At 34.4% G+C, this 19297-nt stretch overlaps 1 protein-coding gene across 1 annotated transcript; it reads right to left on the minus strand.

Annotated features, from left to right (window-relative positions):
- Nucleotides 1-2029: 2029 nt before the first annotated feature.
- Nucleotides 2030-17771, minus strand: LOC126738681 (prostaglandin E synthase-like). The gene is made up of 4 exons (XM_050444117.1): nt 16861-17771; nt 16592-16802; nt 5453-5529; nt 2030-2439 (listed from the first exon to the last, which is right to left on the minus strand). The coding sequence occupies exons 2-4, from the start codon at nt 16751-16753 to the stop codon at nt 2175-2177; spliced, it is 504 nt and encodes a 167-aa protein (XP_050300074.1). The 5' UTR covers nt 16754-16802; nt 16861-17771; the 3' UTR covers nt 2030-2174.
- Nucleotides 17772-19297: the final 1526 nt, after the last annotated feature.

Consider the following 19297-nt stretch of genomic DNA (forward strand, 5'->3'; position numbering starts at 1 on the left):
GTACAAAAATCATAATCTCCTAGGCTCCTAACCTAACATCCAATAAAATGTCAAAGTTGTCATTTTGGTACTTTAATATAGGTTCTAAGTGTTTCCACCGAAAAAAAACTAATTTAATCTACCCTGTTTGGGACGCATCAAATTCGGGTAAAATCAAATTTTAGTGTGCTGCCATTTACACCGAAAAAATAGTCCTCATGACGTCATTTGATCCAAGTATTAAATATTTGGTATACGCGTTGTAAACGTAGCTAATCAAAAGACACCTTTTGATATTATTATGTATGGCAAATCAACTAAAAGAAACGTAATATCTGATATTTGTTAAAATTTGCAGTGCATGTACTTTTAACAATTTCAAAGAACATTCATTTGACTAACCTCCATTTACAGAAACTGTTTGTATTATGGCAGTAGTTCTGTAGAATGAATAGAGATGACGCCACGGTAATAGTCAAAAGACAATTTTTTTCATTATTCAGTAGTTCAATTTTGATAAATTAAATCTTTCGTTTACTGGAAAATGTTGTCAAATAATTAGTATCTCATACAAATATGAAATACGTACGGTCGACAAGGATTTTAGAAAACTTCAACAACACTCCCATGACTAACCTCCATTTACCGGAACCTCCTTTGTATTTTACATTTTGGCAGTGGTTTAACAAAACTAGTAGAGATGGCGCCATGAGAATAGTCAAATGACAATTTTTTTCAATAACAAGTAAAGTAGTTTAATTTTCACGAATTCTATCTTTCGTATACTGGTAAATATTCCTACCTAATTAATATCGCAGATTCGCGAAAATTTGCAGTGCTGGCAAGAATTTTAAAATGCCACAAAGATATGCACTTGACTAGCCTCCAATTACAGAAACCTTGCTTCTAATTTGGCAGTGGTTTTAAAAAAGTAACAAAGATGACGCCACAGTAGTAGTCAAATGACAACTTTTTTCATTATCAAGTGGTTCAATTTTCGTAAATTGTCTTGTTTGTATATTGGACAATGATGCCAGGTAATTAATATCCTATATCTGCTAAAATTTGCAATGCTCCTAAAATTTTTGAGAGCCACGAAGTTACTCACTTGACTAACCTCCAATTACAGAAACCCTTTATTTTGTTAGTACGTTTCATCAGAAGAACACATAGATGGCGCAAACAACAGTAGTCAAATGACAATTTATTTCATTATCCACTGCTTTAATTTTTACAAATTCTATCTTTTGTAGACTGAACAATATTTCCGGGTATTTAATATCCCATATTTGCTAAAATTTGCAGTGCAGATAAAAATTTTTTACAGATGCAAAAACACTCATTTGACTAACCTCCATTTACAGGAACACTCTTTTGGCAGTGGTTCTGTAGAAGTAAGAGAGGTGACGCGACTCGAGCAGTCAAATGACAACTTTTTTCATTATTAACTAATTTATTTTTTTTTAAATAAAGATTCCGAGTACCGAGTAATGCTAAATGTTGCCACATAATTAATGATTCACACTTATAAGAATATGCACTGCTGGCAAACTTTTTTTACCACTTCAAAGATGTTCACTTGACTAACCTCTAATTACAGAATCCTTGCTTGTATTTTAACAGTGGTTTTTATAAAAATAACAGAGATGGCACCACAGCAGCAGTCAAATGACAATTTTTTTCATTATTGGATAATTATAATATTGATAAAATTGATATTATGAGTACTTCTAAATATTTGTAGATGAATATTATTTACGGTTAATATATACGCTTAAACGGTTAATTACGCTTGTCCTTCTCTTACTCTTCTTTATTTTTGTGTACAAAAATCAAAACCTCCTAGGCTCCTAACCTAACATCCAATAAAATGTCAAACTTGTCATTTTGGTACTTTAATATAGGTTCTAAGTGTTTCCACCGAAAAAATAGCCCTCATGACGTCATTTGATCCAAGTATTAAATATTTGGTATACGCGTTGTAAACGTAGCTAATCAAAAGACACCTTTTGATATTTATGTATGGCAAATCAACTAAAAAAAACGCAAGTTTTATTTATTAAATATAATGTTTCAAACCAAATAACAAAACTATTAAGTGAGATACATACAAATACTGTGATACAACATAATCGGACTAGTATATTAATATAACACATTAAGTACAAAACTAATTACAAAATAAAATATAACATCTACTTCCCTAAATATCCAGTAAAAAAGCCATAAATCAGCACGTGAATACTCATATAGCCAATAATAGCAAAACCGAGAACGAAACAAATGGCCCTGGCAGGTTGGGGGATGACGTAGACAGCATAAACAAATGAATGACAAACTCTAGCGATAAGGAATAAGTAAAAAAGCATGTGCACCACCCAATTTGGAACACCAACGAAAAGGTATGCCAGGCCTATTATTAGGAAGGCGGGGATGTTCTCTAAGTCGTTCAAAAACGCCCTGAAAGTAGACAATTTTAAGGTAAATATGCACAGACATATCAATCAATTGAAACGCCCTAGTATTTATTATTTTATATAGTAGGCGCGTAAAACTGGCTGTTTATATTCACAGATGAACGATCTTTTGACGTTAAAATCACTTATATTATCGAGTATCTTTAATTCCAGAAAAAATAAATGCACACTTAAATAATTTTTTTTGTATAGTTAAAAAATATTAATCATTCATCCCTCGTAAAACTGAATAAGTGTCATGGCGGGAATATCCATGTGACCTTGACATTTGAATACTATCCTCTGATTGGCCAAATCTGTAGCAAGCTAAAGCCATGGCATCCTTTAGGTATTCGCGGCCATTTTGTTTATGGCTAATTTAATATACGACGTGCGTTTAAAAGGATGCGGAACTTAAATACAGGGTGTTTCCTAACTACGGTACGAAACTATACAGGGTGAATCGTTAGGTCGTTTTATGAAAAAAAGTTCCTATGAACGTATGTCGGGAGTTGCTTTGTTTCTGAGATACAGGGCGATGAAGGTTCAAAAAAATAACGGTATTTTAAAAATACTATAACTATCCTTAAACCGATTTGGTTGAAATTTGGTGCAGTTATTTGAAATTATAAGACGCTTATTTAGCTGTAACTAGATTGAAATTATTAGGTCCAGTGGCGTGTCAGTGGGCACCACATGGTTATTGTTGAGAAAAAAACAAGGCCAATAATTGTTTTGCAGCTTTTTATTTATTTTTGTATTTAAGCAACTAAAAAACAACTTTTTCGTATCTTATCTTATTATCTTCATATCTGGCTTTGTTTTCGAAAAAAAAAATTTTAAGTATCTTTAACTCATTCTAAAAATTATCCATGGACGCCAACATGAAATAAAAACCAATTAATTCGATAAACAATTTCGACCTTAAAGTAAATGAGCAAAATGCCCACCTTCTGATAAAATACACGACTGCAAACGATTTGTCATTGAGTGTCTGACACGCTCAAAAATACCTGGAGTATCCCTTATGATATTGTGACACCAGTACTTTCTTTGGGGGTTGTAGCTTAATTAATACTACTGTGTTGGGCTTTAATGAACAGATGGTATATTGAGTTGCCTAGATGTTATAATTCTGTTGTCTACGTGACAACTAACTATTAGTACATTTTATTAGCTATGCCATTACAATAACACACTATGCTGAGTCGTTGTTTCCCAGCCCACGCGCGCTTCGGATGTCTAGCTCGTACAGGGTGGTCTCTCAAATAGGTGGCCTGTCGTCACAATATTGCAATTGACAATTATCCGATTCCTCAAGTCATTCACATCTAGAACAGGAGTTTTATAAAAAAGAGCCTTCAGATGGCCCCATAAATAGTAATCGCAGTCATATCAGGACTGCGAGCCGGCCAGTTTTGAGGTCCTGCACGTCCAATCCAGCAATTAGGGTAGATGACGTCGAGATGCTGACGAGCAAAAACACTGAAATGAGCTGGAGCCCCGTCGTGCATACCACATGTTGACTCTTACTTGTAGGGGTACTTCTTCTAAAAGTGGGTAAATGGTGTTGCAAGAAATCCGTGTAGGATTCCCCTGTTAATCTTGCCGGTAAAAAAAATGGGCCAATTAGGTAGTCACCAATTATTCCTATCCAAACGTTCAGCGAAAATTGTTGCTGAAAATGAGTTTCTCTAATAACGTGGGGATTTTCGTCGGCCCAAAAATGATCATTGTGGAAGTTCATAATAGCATCTCTTGAAAAATTTGCCTCGTCCGTAAATAAAATATTTGGTAGGAAATTATTATTGTGTGCCATCGTATGAATCAACCACCTGCAAAATATTAATCTTGGATAAAAATCCCGAGGCAGTAGAGCTTGTACACGCTGTATGTGATATGGATGCAGGAGGTTTCTTTTTAGAACTTTCCAAACGGTTTTTGAACTGACTTCAAGCTGCAGTGCAATCTTACTGATACTATTGGAAGGATCTTCTTCTATCGCATCAAGTATAGCTTCTTCCAGTTCAGGCGTTGTTATAGTTTTTGGTCTTCCACCACCCATATTTTTATTAAAACTCCCAGTTTTACATAATCTTGCATGTAGTTTTCTAAATGTTTTTGCACATGGAATTACTCTGTTAGGATATCTGTCCTGGTAAATTCTTCGTGCTTCTTCCGCATTTCCATTTGCTAATCTATAAATAAAGTGCATGTCGGTCATTTCATGGTTAGTAAAATTATTCATGATGGAGTAATGAATCACTACTAATTAACAGCTGAATTTTACTTAATTACCAATAACCAATTATTTGTCATAAGAAGCAATGTTTTTGTTATTTTGTTATATTTCAAAAATCTGATAATAAAAATCGTAGAAGTTGAATGTTTATTATCATAGTAAACAAAACACAAGAGACCAAAAAGTCGTGCATTGGAGGGTGGACAGTTTGCTCATGTACTTTAAGGTCGAAATTGTTTATCGAATTAATTGGTTTTTATTTCATGTTGTCGTCCATGGATAATTTTTAGAATAAGTTAAAGATACTTTACATTTTTTTCTCGAAAACAAAGCCAGATATGAAGATAATAAGATAAGATACGAAAAAGTTGTATTTTTAGTTGCTTAAATACAAAAATAAATAAAGAGCTGCAAAACAATTAATTATTGGCCTTGTTTTTTTCTCAACAATAAACATGTGGTGCCCACTGAAACGCCACTGGACCTAAAAATTTCAATCTAGTAACAGCTAAATAAGCGTCTTATAATTTCAAATAACTGCACCAAATTTCAACCAAATCGGTTTAAGGATAGTTATAGTATTTTTAAAATACCGTTATTTTTTTGAACCTTCATCGCCCTGTATCTCAGAAACAAAGCAACTCCCGACATACGTTCATAGGAACTTTTTTTCATAAAACGACCTAACGATTCACCCTGTATAGTTTCGTACCGTAGTTAGGAAACACCCTGTATTGTTTAGTTTATTTATTTTAATTTATCGGATATTAAATACCTTCTGACTCTTTCCACGTCCGGATTGGATTCGACTGTACCTCCTCTCATTTTCGTGTCTTCTTCGCTGATAAAGGTCTGTAAATACACATAATAAAATAAATAATATATACAGAGTCACTAGGGAACATAGAGTAAGAGAAATAACATATTTATTTTACTTACTCTATGGAACTATCTATTAAAGGTGCCAAAATCAAATTTCTAATAACCCAATATTTTTTCATATTAAGGAATATTTTTTGAATATTGCCATCCATGTCAACATTTTAAAATTCTTGAGGCGGTTTATTGCAATGTTCACTGAATAATTGTCTTGATCCAAGACAGGCTCAAATCCAAAGTTTTATCGTCCAACAGGAAACAAATTATTATTATTGACAGATCATATAATAAATTTAGTAATGTAACAAATAACAAGATCAAAATCACTAACTGGTACAATATAAACAGTATAGTTACTACATTAAATGATTAAATAACTATAACAATTTAATTCTATTTAAAAGAACAGATTTAAAATCATTCAGTCATGCCAAACAGATCAACATTAAACCGTAACTGAATATCATTGAACTAGTTGCATGCTCTATATATGGACTCTTTCATGGCCAAGTTTTTAGTGTTAACAGTGTTGAGATTAAAATACATTGTGTCTTCTTGTATGGCATGATGGATGCAGAAAACTGCGAAATTCAGAGCTGATAAGAAATCTGAAGTATCATTATTTGATTGTTGCATGTTTAAAATGAAAGCAACAAACTCCTTCAAACCGCAGATTGATAATTGATTGATTCGAGTCTGTTAATTAGGACTGCTTAATTAGGAAACTATGATAAAGATCCATACAGTAGGCATGATTTTACTAAGGAATGAAACAACATTTCTTCTGCTTGAAATATTAAAAAATAGTTTTCTTTATCTTATAATGAAGCCTAGTGCCATTAAGGGAGATCTTATTATGGTATCTATAAGAGCATTACAGGTAAGCTCTCTATAAACATAGACTCAAAGTCACGAACAGAGTAACAATTTGGAAGCGTGGTGTCATTTATTACGTAACCAAAGTTAACCTCATATTTGAAAAAAAATCTTGACATCTTTTTACATTTCTGGAGGTTAAGTGAGATTCTGTTTAGTTCACACCATTTATAAACCTTATCAAGACCTACATGCAATTATGTTGACTCATAACAATTGTCATCGGCAAACTTTGAGCAAGGTTCCTTCCCTGGAAGGCAGCGCTTAAGGCAATGTAGGTAGATGACCTGATCCCATTAAACTTCATAAATTGTATCTAATAAATAGGAAATGAAAAACGTTACTAGATATTTAAGAAAACCCATTTTATTAAGTTTCTTGGAAATAATTCCATGGTCCAACCTATCGAAGGCTTTAGCAAAATCTGTAGGGATTACATTTAGTTCTTCTTCTTGCTTGAGATCAAGGTGATCTATTAATTCCAGGCTTACAGTCGTAACATTTCCTGTGATGTAAACTGTCAGCAATCACTCCATCTTTCTTGGTGGTCTTCCGAGTGGACGATTACCTGTTAGTATCCCCTCTAGTGCTATACGTAATAACCTATCTTCCGCCATCGTTTTGACATGGGCAGAGATAGGCTATTGGCAGATATCTCTTCTTCTTTGTCTTCCATGTAGGTATGTATAGGTAGGCTCATACAATTTCTCTTGGCCTGATATTAATGCTGCTTTGTTAATTTGGCCTCTTAGGTCATTTGTCCATGCTGAGGTATTTAAATTGCATCACCTGCTATAGATATAGGCTTATCTTCAATTACGAACTTAAATCTAAGTGGTTCCTTAGCGAGGGTCGCGCTATTTGTTTTTTCGATGGATATGTCAAGTTGTCAATTTACTTGGTAGAACTTAAGGACTTTTTAAGAATTCTTTCGGACTCTTTCGTATTCTTTCGGTTTCTATAGCGACCTCTTTGTTTTGTACAAACTCATTCATCGGCTTCTTTTTTTTCTTTCTTGTATGTTTTCTGGGAAGCTTTAGTATTGTAGATAGCCCCTTCTTTTTAGTTCTGCAAAGTTCAAGTTTTCCGCATATTAATTTGACTGCATAATATCCAGATGAAAGCTTCCCTGTAAGCTCCGTAATGTGAGTATCAAACTTTAGGTGCCATCAATGATGATCCTAAGAAACCTTGCTGCAGTGTGTGGTGCAACTTGTGAACCCGCAAGGGTGAAATCTTACAACATTTCCCAAAAGCACTAAACTTTAATCTTCTGGGCATTGAGAGAAACAAGGTTTCAGACGAACCACTGTTTAATCTGCAAAAGATCTGTAGTTAAAGTTGCAAGACGAGACGCACTGTCAGGACAATGCGAGAGAACGGTGGTGTCATAGGCACATAAAGTAAATTTTCCCCATATCCCTAGATTTGCCAGGTCATTGATATAAAGGAGGAATATTATGGTTATGGGGCCAAGGACTCACCCCTGAGGAACACCCGAGAACATATCTCCATAATGCGAGCAGTTGAGCCAACAAACACCCGCTGCTGATGATCCTTAAGATACGAGAAGAACCACGATAACACCACTCGTCTTATGCCATAGTGCTGAAGTTTTCGAAGCAAGCTCTCAGCCAAAAGCTTTTGAGAGTTCACGTAAAATAGCTGCGGAAGCTCCACCACCATTAATCTGTAAATAAAACTCACTTACAAAATTGTAAATGGCATCACTTGTGTTTGAGTTTTCCTGAAAGTCAAAGTGGAAAGTGAATCATACTCAGGATTTAAAGTTAGAAAAGATATTAAACGAGTCTTCACAAGCTTTTCAATTAGTTGAGTCTTAATTTTGGTGGATCATCAAGACTTCCAGTTTTATGTATAGGAATGACCTTCAGCTAGTACATTTAGCACAGTGTCTGGTAAACCCAAGAAGATCCCACACGATAAGCCATCCTTACCATAGAAATTTTTGTTTTTACTAGTGGATGGTGCTTTTTTAACCTCATCTTTGGTTGTAGGAAAAGAAAGGTGAGTTTTCTACTGGGGTGCCAGAAAGAAGATTATAGATCAACAGATGGGCTTAAGTGATGCTAAAGATTCTCGGCAATATTGCAAAAAAAAACGTTTTTGTGTTATTAGGAGGGTTTTTGGATTTAGAATTGGAAGGTAGGTGTTATTTTGCCAGATATCTTTGAGAGTTCTTCAATATTCTCTGTCCCTTTTGGAAGAGTCACCCATGCATCTGGTGTAATATGCCCGTTTTGATACCATTATCAGTCGATGATATATGGAACGTTTTGTGGAAAAATATTTATAAAAACGATGGCATGTAGTAGTCAAAGTCATAGTCATCTTTACCTGTCACCCTAAATTCTAGCAATAATGAAATTATTGAAAATTTGGATGAGATAGCCAACATATTTTTGAAGAAATTTAATGCTTCATCTCTTACTCCTTCAATTTCTGGTCAATTGCCTAAAGGAAGCCACATCCCCACTATTTTCCTCTTTCCCACAGATTCAAAGGAAGTTCAGCATATTCTATCAGCCTTGCCAAATAAATACTCTGCTGGTCTTGATGAAATACCAATAAACATACTCAAAAAAGTTAGTCACCATATAGATGTGCCTCTAGCTCACATAATAAATGCCTGTCTGCACATGGGAATCTTTCTATCTAAATTAAAAAAGGCGAAAGTTCTTCCAATTTTTAAAAATAAGGGTGATGAGCAGGATGTAGAAAACTATCGACCAATATCTCTCCTTTCTACAATATCAAAAATCTTTGAGCGAGTCATTTATATCGTATTATGAACTTTTTAAAAAGGCAAACTATTCTTTCAGATAGCCAGTTTGGTTTTAGGCCCAATCATTCAACCCAGTTGGCAGTTTACAAGCTTATATCCTTTGTGATTGAAAATGTTGACAAAAAAGAAAAAGTTGCCGGACTCTTTTTCGATTTATCGAAAGCATTCGACACAATCAACCATGGTCTACTGCAGTCAATCCTTGAAAATTGTGGACTGAGGGGAAACTGTGCCAGACTTATAGCCTCTTATTTAGATCAGAGGGAACAAACAGTTTGCCTTGGCTCTGGTAATGGTACATATGTTTACTCAGCATCATCCTTGGTGGTACAGGGAGTGCCTCAGGGTTCAATCCTAGGCCCAGTACTATTCATATTATATGTAAATGGTCTCAGTGAGTGTTTTCCAGGGTGTTTTATCAACCAATATGCTGATGACACTTCCATAATCTTGTCAGAACATCTGATTGAAGAACTATCTGTCAGAGCTTCTCAGGTGGTAGAGAGGATGCAGGAGTGGTGTGACAATCATGCTCTGAAGCTAAATGCTGATAAAACCGGGCTAGTGACATTCTCCAAAACTTTACCTCAAAATTCCCTACTTGTAAAGTTTGAAAAAAAGTCTCTTCAAGAGGTAGCTTCCTTAAAATTCCTTGGTATACAAATTGACTCCTGTCTCACATGGGTCCCACACATAGACACTCTTGGCAAAAAACTAAATAGTTTCTGCGCGTTAATAAGGCGTCTACGAGAAGAGCTTTCCCTAAATTGTCTGAAGCAAATTTACTATGCATCGGTCCAATCTCTAATCACTTATAGTGTGATGTTTTGGGGATCTTTAACTGACGCCGTGTCAGTCTTTATAGCACAAAAACGGATCATAAGATGCATGCTCAGACCCACAAACGTCTTGTAGGACTTATTTTACTAAGCTTGGTCTACTCACTGTTCCAGCTCTGTACATTCTTATGTTAGCTATTTTTGCAAAGAAACACCTGCATCTTTTTCAAACTAATGAAGATCATTATGCTGAGGGTATGTCTATTGTGACAAGGGGGAGAGCTGAACTGAGTGTCCAAACTCATCACTCTGCCTTTTTTCAAAGATCTCCTGCCTTTGCTGCTATTAAAACATATAATAGATTACCTCTCGCCCTAAGGCAAGAGAAAAATATCATGAAGTTTAGGAAAGACACTGCAAGGTATCTGTTGGGCAAGTGTATCTATAGTTTCGATTTACAATTTTAAATATGTATTATGATTAATATTAAGGGTTTGTTTATTAATTTATTTATTTTCATAATGTATCATACTTGAGATATATGTGGTAAGGTAATGCACCCAATATTATGTCCAACATTATCTTTTTGTTCTTACTATTTTTATTAGCAGTATGTACTGTGTAGATGTTATCAAATTTTAATTTTGTTCATTTTGTGACGTTGCTATTGTCTATTTAAATTAGATCTTGAAAGCAATAAAGAAATTATTATTATTATTATTATTATTATAGTATACTTCCTTATTGAGTGAGGTCGTAAATTTTTAAAGAAAGTTTTAAGACCCATGTAACCCAAGTAACTAGGGGATTTTTTGGTTTATATTTAATTTTTATGGTAGGAAAGGACACACTAAAGAGCTCCATCAACTTAGCATGAAAATCTGAGATGTCCAGTGAGCTCAGTAAATGATTCGAGGAGGATGAAATGTTTGGACTTTGGCCTAAAAGCGTAAACAGAGTTTACAGTACAAAAGATTGCCTCATGTACAGAAAGTGAGAAAGTATTTTACAGAAAGTACTTTACACCTAGATGCAAAGTCTTTTTCATCAATGGATGGCAAATGGTCTAGTCTGTCCAAACGAACTTCGCCCACTGCTCTAATTTCTGGTCTTACTTTTAACGGTTTGGGCATTGAAGGACCCGGACTATCAGCTGCTGGTCGCCCCCTCTTCCTAGTAGATATTTTTCCTGCCAAGATTAAAACCTCAGCAACATAGGCTCTAAAGTGAAGCAAATCTAGGACATCATTCTTAGCCACACCCAAGTTAGCAGCTTTTTCTTTATATTTCAAGCAGCCGTTTACGCATGCCATATCTGTGGCATGAGCAAACATTCTCAGAGTTCACTTTTTAGACCTTATAAATGTCCGATAGAAGGTAATAGGAAAATCCGTCTTGTCAACACCCCCCCATGTTAGAGTTGTAGTTATTTATTCCTTGTGGTCTTGAAACGTAAATATAGTCCTTCCTTTTTTTATCCCCTCGCCGGCACTGGTCTTTATCACCAACTCCCATATAATTTGATGCCATTACAACTGGCCGATTGTCGTACCATTTTGTCATCATGACTTATCCATCCCCGCTAATAATTTCTTCGGAACAACCTCGACCTTTTATTTTCATATCCTTATCGGACGAAAATGGCGGATTTTTAAACCTTTCAGCTCTTGCTGTGCACGTTGTATATATTTGCCTATTTCTAAGGTACTGAAGTAAGTTATAATTTGAAAAATAGTTGTCAAAATATAACTGTACTCTAGGGTGTGAGATTCATTCAGTTAATTTTAGTACCACTGCAGCACCCGAACCAAATACATCAAGTTGCTGTAGGTCAAGTTCAGTAGTAGATCCTTGATATATTCTTGAATTTCCGTTAAGAGCTCCTAGGTTACTCCTAGACTTAGAAAAAAGGTGTTATACTTACATATGTTAGAGTACATAGATAAATACATAAAACATACAACTTCTAGGTTTATAAAAAATAGAAGCAAAATTGAAATTCTTTAATAAGAATCATTGATACGTTAAAATGAATTCTGCTCTAAAAGTAGTTCATGAACCATGATCATACATACGCCATAAGAGGAAGTTTCTGTGCAAAATTTTGCCAGTATACATAGTTTAAAACATTAATCACTTTCTCTAATCGCAGCCATTGCTCCGTAATTAAGACAATGTTGGGTTCATTGAGATAGTGCAAATGTATTGACAGTTCCGATGTTTTATTTCGAATAGATTGAATATTTAAATTTAATAAAGAAAGTTCTTTAGAGTTATAAATTTGATCATGTGAAAAGAACTGTCGAGTTTACATTCATGGCAAACTGGGTCTTTCTCTATATTGACGACTAACGTGGACTGATCTGCTATTGAATTTTTTGAAAATTTATATGGGCTATGTTGAGATTGCAGAAGTCATTTAAATAATTTAACATACGCACAGTTTATAAATATAATACGTAGTTAAAATTGGTGCAATTATAATATTACCGAATTACACATTAAGCCCCGGTACTGCTCCACGATGAATTGGTTAAGTATTGGTCGACTTTCAAATAATGGAGAACCAATTATTATAATATTTGTGTTTTCCATCTATCTCTTTTAGGAGGCGTATGATTAGCTCCTTATCTAGACGTTTTTCAGTTTAACATAGTTTTGAGATCCCAATAAAACAAACAACTGACCTTGGTCGGTAATGATTTAATTCTTTTCCATCTACTATGCAACCTTTACTTTTCCTTAAGAACTACCAGAATTTGGGCCAGAGTATACCAGCTGGAACAGTGATGTTTATTTTTACGATATCCATGATAACTGGAAACTGCATCATTAAGATTATCACCTTTATGCAGAAAACTCCGTTAAACCTCAGTGATAAGCTCATACAGCATGGGAAAGTTAGCCAATCTAATATTACAGCTGAGTTTTTGGGGGTTTGGTTTAAAATGACAATTTCTATTCTGCTTTAAATGATATAATAATAGAGGGATGTTTAAATGCTGCTCACGGTCAGATACAATTTGCTTTAAAGATTTTCAGATTTTCATCTGACAGAGAGTGCTTCATAAAAGGGCGAAGTTTTGTTCTTCTTGGATCTTTTTATCCAGGTGGAAGCAACATCAGCCGATGAATACCACCTTAATAAGTCTGCACTCAGTTTTTTTTTGCAAAACCTAAAACCATTCATTAAATAAATGATAATATATCCAAATACACCATATAATCGCACAATTCATTCAGGGAATGTACCACAAAGGTTCCAATAACGTCTGAATATTCCTGAAAAGCTTTTTAGTAATGTTTTTTAAGGCTTCTATAAGTCACTACCATGCCGCTTTAATGTTCGGAAAAATGACATGATTTATACATGTAAGAAAACACCCAGTTTTAATTAAATTATGATTTAATAAAACGAAAAATCTTAAAATAAATTAGAACCAATTTCTCTTCAGAAATAATGCGCCGCAGACGCTGTCTAAAATTCGAATGTCTTCTCTTCTTTTTAATAGCAAAACTCTTACTTTAAACTTAAAACTAATACAAACACGCCGCATCCATAAATCATCATCATAAAGTATCCCATAATGTCAAATAAATAAGGCTAATGGCTCGGGTGACGATTTCATGAAGAGGGCCCTATTGAGTTTCGAATCAAGCTGGTCTGGCACGGAATATATTCTCACACGGCCAATCCTGACACTCAATTCCTTCTCGAATTAAAACAAAAATCCAATGTTAACCTGGAACAACAAAACAAACGCCAGCCAAATTTTGCCAAAGTTATTTTGGTTAAAATTACTTAGTGTGGAAGCATATTATATGACACAAAAATACAAGAACTTTGTCTTTCTTTTTAACATTCTTTTTCAAATTTCTTTTTAATAAAAATTTCTTTTTAGCAAAGCGTAAAAGCTTTTAATCGTTGATTGAATAATAGGTTTCCTTTTATTCAATCAACGTTTCAATGTTATAGCAACATCAGTGTGAAGCATAAGCTCTCAACGTAATTCAAACATTGTTGTAAAGCGTATAGGCTTTCAACATAATTCGCAAAGCGTACGAGCCTTCAATGTTATAAAAACACTAATGCAAAGCGTAAAAGCTTTCAACATAATTTGCAAAGCGTATGAGCTTTCAACACAAAATAAAATAAAGCAAATACTGAAATATTAACTTGTCAAACCAATTTGCTTCCACATATCAAAAACAAAAAAAATAATATTTTCCAATTACCTAAAATAAACAAGCAGAAAAAGTAATAATATATCTCAACATTCTGAAAGTTCGCCTGGCCAAACTCGGATCATGTCTCTAGCAATAACTCTTTTCCGATTAGTTGACAGATTTTTTAACTCAAACCTGTCATTCGGCAGAATAGAAATAACTTCAAATGGACCTTCGTATTTCTTGTCCAACTTTGCTAAATGACTGTCACCCGATGAATGAAAGACAAGATCGCCGATTGAGATTTCTTTATTGAGACTTTTTGTTTTGTCAAATAAACTTTTTGCATAATCCGCCTGTTTTCTCATACGTTCGTATGCCAGTTGCCGATCTTTCTCTAAACTCGCCGGTGCATTAATTAAAGGGAGAGACTCAGTTAGGGTTCGTATATCGCCATTATTACCTTTTAGCCCAGTTAGTAAATAAATTGGTGAAAATCCCGTAGTTTTTTGTACTGTCGTGTTTAAAGTGGTTTGTAACTTTATAACATGCTTTGACCATTCGGACTTAATTTCAATTTCTGTGCGTAATAAATTCAAAACAGTGCCCACATACCTTTTTACCTAGCCATTACCCCGAGGTGTACCTTTAGCAATTAAGTGTTGACGTACGCCCAATTCTAACAACATCTGTTTTACAGACTTGTCCGTAAAATTAGTGCCTCGATCACAAATCAAAGTTTTTGTGACACTGAACATACTTAAATACAATTTAAGAGCGGCACTTGTCTCGGGGCCAGAAAGGGATTTAAGCGGCACTAAGAAAATATATTTTGTAAAGGAATCAATGATGAGTAATAAATGTTTAAACCCCTCGATAGACACAGAAAACGGACCCATACAATTAGCATGCGCTGTCTAAAAAGGAAAACTTCTTTTTTGGCCTCTTTTATCAGAAAAATTACCCGGGCTAGATTTATTATAATCACTTAAAAGAATTAGTAATCCACTAACTGAGTCTAGGTTGCTATTAAAAGCAGCGGTTCTGATATGAATGTCTTTGATATCACCAACGACAATTTCTAATAACTGACTATCAGTTAGATTAAAATCTAGAGAATTTAAAAGAATAATTTTTTTTTCTGGCATACTCACAGTACGAGGTAGCGTCATTGCTGATGTACAAACAGGCTCTTCGTAACTTTTCGCTTAGATTTATCTTGGCCGGATAAAGACTACATAACTCAGTCCTAAAGTCCTCCCAGGTTCGCTGTAACGGCTTCCAAGTCGACAACCAGTCCATTGCTTCTCCAGCCAACCCACTCGAACCTCTGGCAAGTAACTCATGATTAGACCACTTAAAAGTTTCCAAATTTTCCAATTCGTTACACCACCTTACTGTACCGTCATCGTCATTTCCCGGATTAAACGTCGAAATGTCTACTAACGTCGACACAGCACTTTTGTTTTCATCTCTAAGCGCTTTTAGAGAGTCAGTTAAAATTTTCGCAAACTCTTCCATAATTCTTGTATCTACAAGACGCGATTAAGTTTTTCTTTTATTTAACTGATTTAAAGCCGTCCACGAAAACAATAATATCGAACAATAAATGGTAATTTTAGTACGCCGATCCCACTTCTGATGTAAGAAAACACCGAGTTTTAATTAAATTATGATTTAATAAAACGAAAAATCTTAAAATAAATTAAAACCAATTTCTCTTCAGAAATAATGCGTCGCAGGCGCTGTCTGAAATTCGAATGTCTTCTTTTCTTTTTAATACCAAAACTCTTACTTTAAACTTAAAACTAACACAAACACTCCGCATCCATAAATCGTAATCATAAAGTATCCCATAATGTCAAATAGATAAGGCTAATGGCTCGGGTGACGAATTCATGAAGAGGGCCCTATTGAGTTTCGAATCTAGCTGGTCTGGCACAGAATATATTCTCACATACATATATTTTAGAAATTGTTAGTAGTACCTTGTAAGAATGGTTCTTAAGAGGTCATAGGTATGTTTGGTATTGATAAATTTTAGACTTGGTATTATAACACATAATGAAAATTTAAGATTTATATTCAAAATCGGACAATTTAGCCAAATAAAATATTTAATATAAACAGAAATAAAATTATTCTTCTAAAATTCTAAAAATTTTAGACAAATTCACCCCTCGTAAAAACCGTCTCAAGGCACGTAACTTTGACGTTTGAATAACGTCTTTTGATTGGCCCAATTTTTGACGACATAAATCTTAGCCTACTTATGGTCATTTTGTTTACGAGAGACATTTAAAGGGATAAGGAATTTAAATATTATTTTATATATAAATTGGATTTTGGCACCATAGTATATATGTATTTTTAAAATAGTACTGGGTATAAAGCAACTAACTCTTACCTTATTTTTCTGCCTATGGAAAATAGTCAACAAAGTCAACCCGCACATTTTCAAAATAAGCAACGAGGTCACAATCAAATACGTGCAAAACTGGGGGTTTTTGATCGATAACACCCCGAACTCCGCTTGTAAATTAACAGCCAAATCTTGGTTCGTAGACATTTTTTTTGCGTTTATTTACACACTCGAGAATATACTATAATGCGGTTATCTAAAAGTATAAATGCACGATAACCCACTTTCACCATGTAAATGATGAATTTACAAACCTGTCTTCGGTTCACGGTTTTTACCTTGCACTTTGGCTCCACTCCACACCAAATCGTAATTTACGTTGTTCAATGATATTTTCCGGTTATAAAAACGTGTTTTAAGTTAAGGTATTAATGGAAAAAATGCACTGAGGAAACTTGATTGCATGTTTAGCCGTGAATAAATTATGATGGGAAAAGTTTTATATGGTCAATATATTGATTTAAAAAGTTATAAAAATTTTATGATGAGTTATTAGGGAGAGTCTTTTGTAAACGTACCCATAGATTGCACATTGCATCTCAGACTTTTAATTGGGATATTCATATAGACCATATCTCATCTCACTTATAAGATGTAATTAAGATATTAAGGGAATATTCAGTTCAATACTTCGACACTGAAATTAACTGAAATACATATACCTGGCATTTGACATATTCATTTCCATAAATAATGGTGTCGTCTGGGTAGGTTGAATAAGCTTATTATAGCCAGACAGTACCCGTTTTCAGACTTTATGATTAAGAAGTGTCGAAAATAGTCAAATAACCAAATAGGTTCAAATGAACCGTTTCCGTGGCAGGTTGGTAGAATGGGACTTTTGGCTTCTAATATCGTTTTAGCTTTATTGCATGCTGTATAAGAATGATCTTTATGTGGACTGTGCAGTGTTCCATATATATATATAGTGTCATAATTCTTTGCATAAATGAAGTTTTACCATAATATGCCCGACGACTTTCTGGTAGAACTAGTTGCAATAGTCTAGTTCTCGTCTTTGGCACACTTGCACAGTTTTGCTTGTTCGCGGTATAGTGTTTTACGCTTTAAGTTGCTTTATTTTTTCGGCCGCACCTAACTTACCACATTTAAAGTGACATTTACAAATTCTCTCTTCTCTTCCCCTTATTATTTAGTTGCTTTTCATCTCTTAGAACCAACAAAACACTATTTACGTTCGCCATGTTTGGGTGGATACAACGTTGTTAGTCGTATTCACCGTAATTCTTGTCAAGGCTGTGTCTCTTTGAAACACAACAAATCATGACTGACAGCGAAGTAAACCCTAATAAAGGTGCAACTGATGTTACACACAAATATTGTTTGTCAATTATTAAATACTGATCTGATTAATTTAGTAACCAGTAACTATGTCCAACCTTTAGAACTAAATATAAATCTTTGCTACTTGCCAGTCACCAGTTTTTTGAAATTGTTACGTGTTGGGTAGAAAAGAAGAACGGTCTACGAATACTATACCTGATATAGTATACATATTCTGTTAAATATTGCATAATAAAAGCTATAATTATTATTATTTTTTTAAACTTTTTTTATTTAGGTTTAAGTTTCGCCATGTAGGTAGAACAGAACATAAAACTTGTGCAAAATGTATTGGATTTTATTTACCTTAATAGTTTGTTTACTCCACATGTCAATTTTGTATCTAGGTCTTTCTTTTTTGTTTGATAAATAATAAACGTTATTATTATTATTACATATAATATATATTTATTATTATATCACATAACGTCGGTGCAATGCCAAAGGCACGAATGTGCATTTTTGCCATTTTTCGCATTAATAGACGTGTTAACCTTCAAAGTTATCAATTCCAAAGTCACGAATATGCCAGGCGCGTCTAACCCCCCTCCACGACCGATGTCTATTTCGAGAATGTACGAATTCACTAGTCGCATCAATACCTAAAAAATAAATGTACCACATTGGTCACATTCGTGTTTTTTGAATTGCAGTTTGAGCGAGTTTATGGAATGTAAATTAACGAATGTGCCACATTCGTGATTTCGAGAGTTAAGATTTATCGCACATTGGTGAAATTGTTTATGCAATAAGATGACGTCTCGCACTAAAAGAATATTGGAGCTGAGTAGGAAATTGAATTCGCAAGGTAAGCGAAAATATGCAATATTAATATGTACATATTATCAAATATAATAATAATAATAATAATACTAAGATATAATAATACTGTTTGTTTGTGAGCGTATGTGGATCAGAGCATTTATGTGCAAATGTGCTATGTTCTTTAAAGGAATCTGTATAATTTCACTTTACAGTTTAGACTGTGGTCGTTACTAAATGTTATTAAGCAGGGTGTTGGTCAGAGGTACTACCTATCCACCCTTAACGTGTGGTATACTTTCTGCCCAACACCCTTCAGGAATAAATAAACTAATCCATTTCTAGTTGCACAGGTTTTAGTTTCTCACTTAATTATGTGTGTTTTTTTAGGTGCCACAAGTAATGGCCATTCCAATCTGGTAGAGTTACCACAGAGATTTTGTGTGAACGAACCGCAGCCATGCACTCGACAGCAACTATGCACTCGACTATTACAGAGTTGGCACCAGGTTTTGCTGATAACCAACCTCAACTATGCACGCTGCTATTGTAGAGTTGCCACCAGGTATTGTTGAGAACCAACCG

Source organism: Anthonomus grandis, chromosome 7, assembly GCF_022605725.1.
Source record: "Anthonomus grandis grandis chromosome 7, icAntGran1.3, whole genome shotgun sequence".
In the NCBI taxonomy this organism is placed as follows: domain Eukaryota; kingdom Metazoa; phylum Arthropoda; class Insecta; order Coleoptera; family Curculionidae; genus Anthonomus; species Anthonomus grandis.

Excerpts from the sequence above, each read along its gene's own strand:
- LOC126738681 (XM_050444117.1), bottom strand. The coding sequence starts at position 16,753 with ATGTCTACGAACCAAGATTTGGCTGTTAATTTACAAGCGGAGTTCGGG. Across the intron at positions 5,530-16,591 it reads TCCATAGGCAGAAAAATAAG|ACCTTTATCAGCGAAGAAGA; the intron begins GTAAGAGTTAGT and ends GTGTATTTACAG. Across the intron at positions 2,440-5,452 it reads GACGTGGAAAGAGTCAGAAG|GGCGTTTTTGAACGACTTAG; the intron begins GTATTTAATATC and ends GTCTACTTTCAG.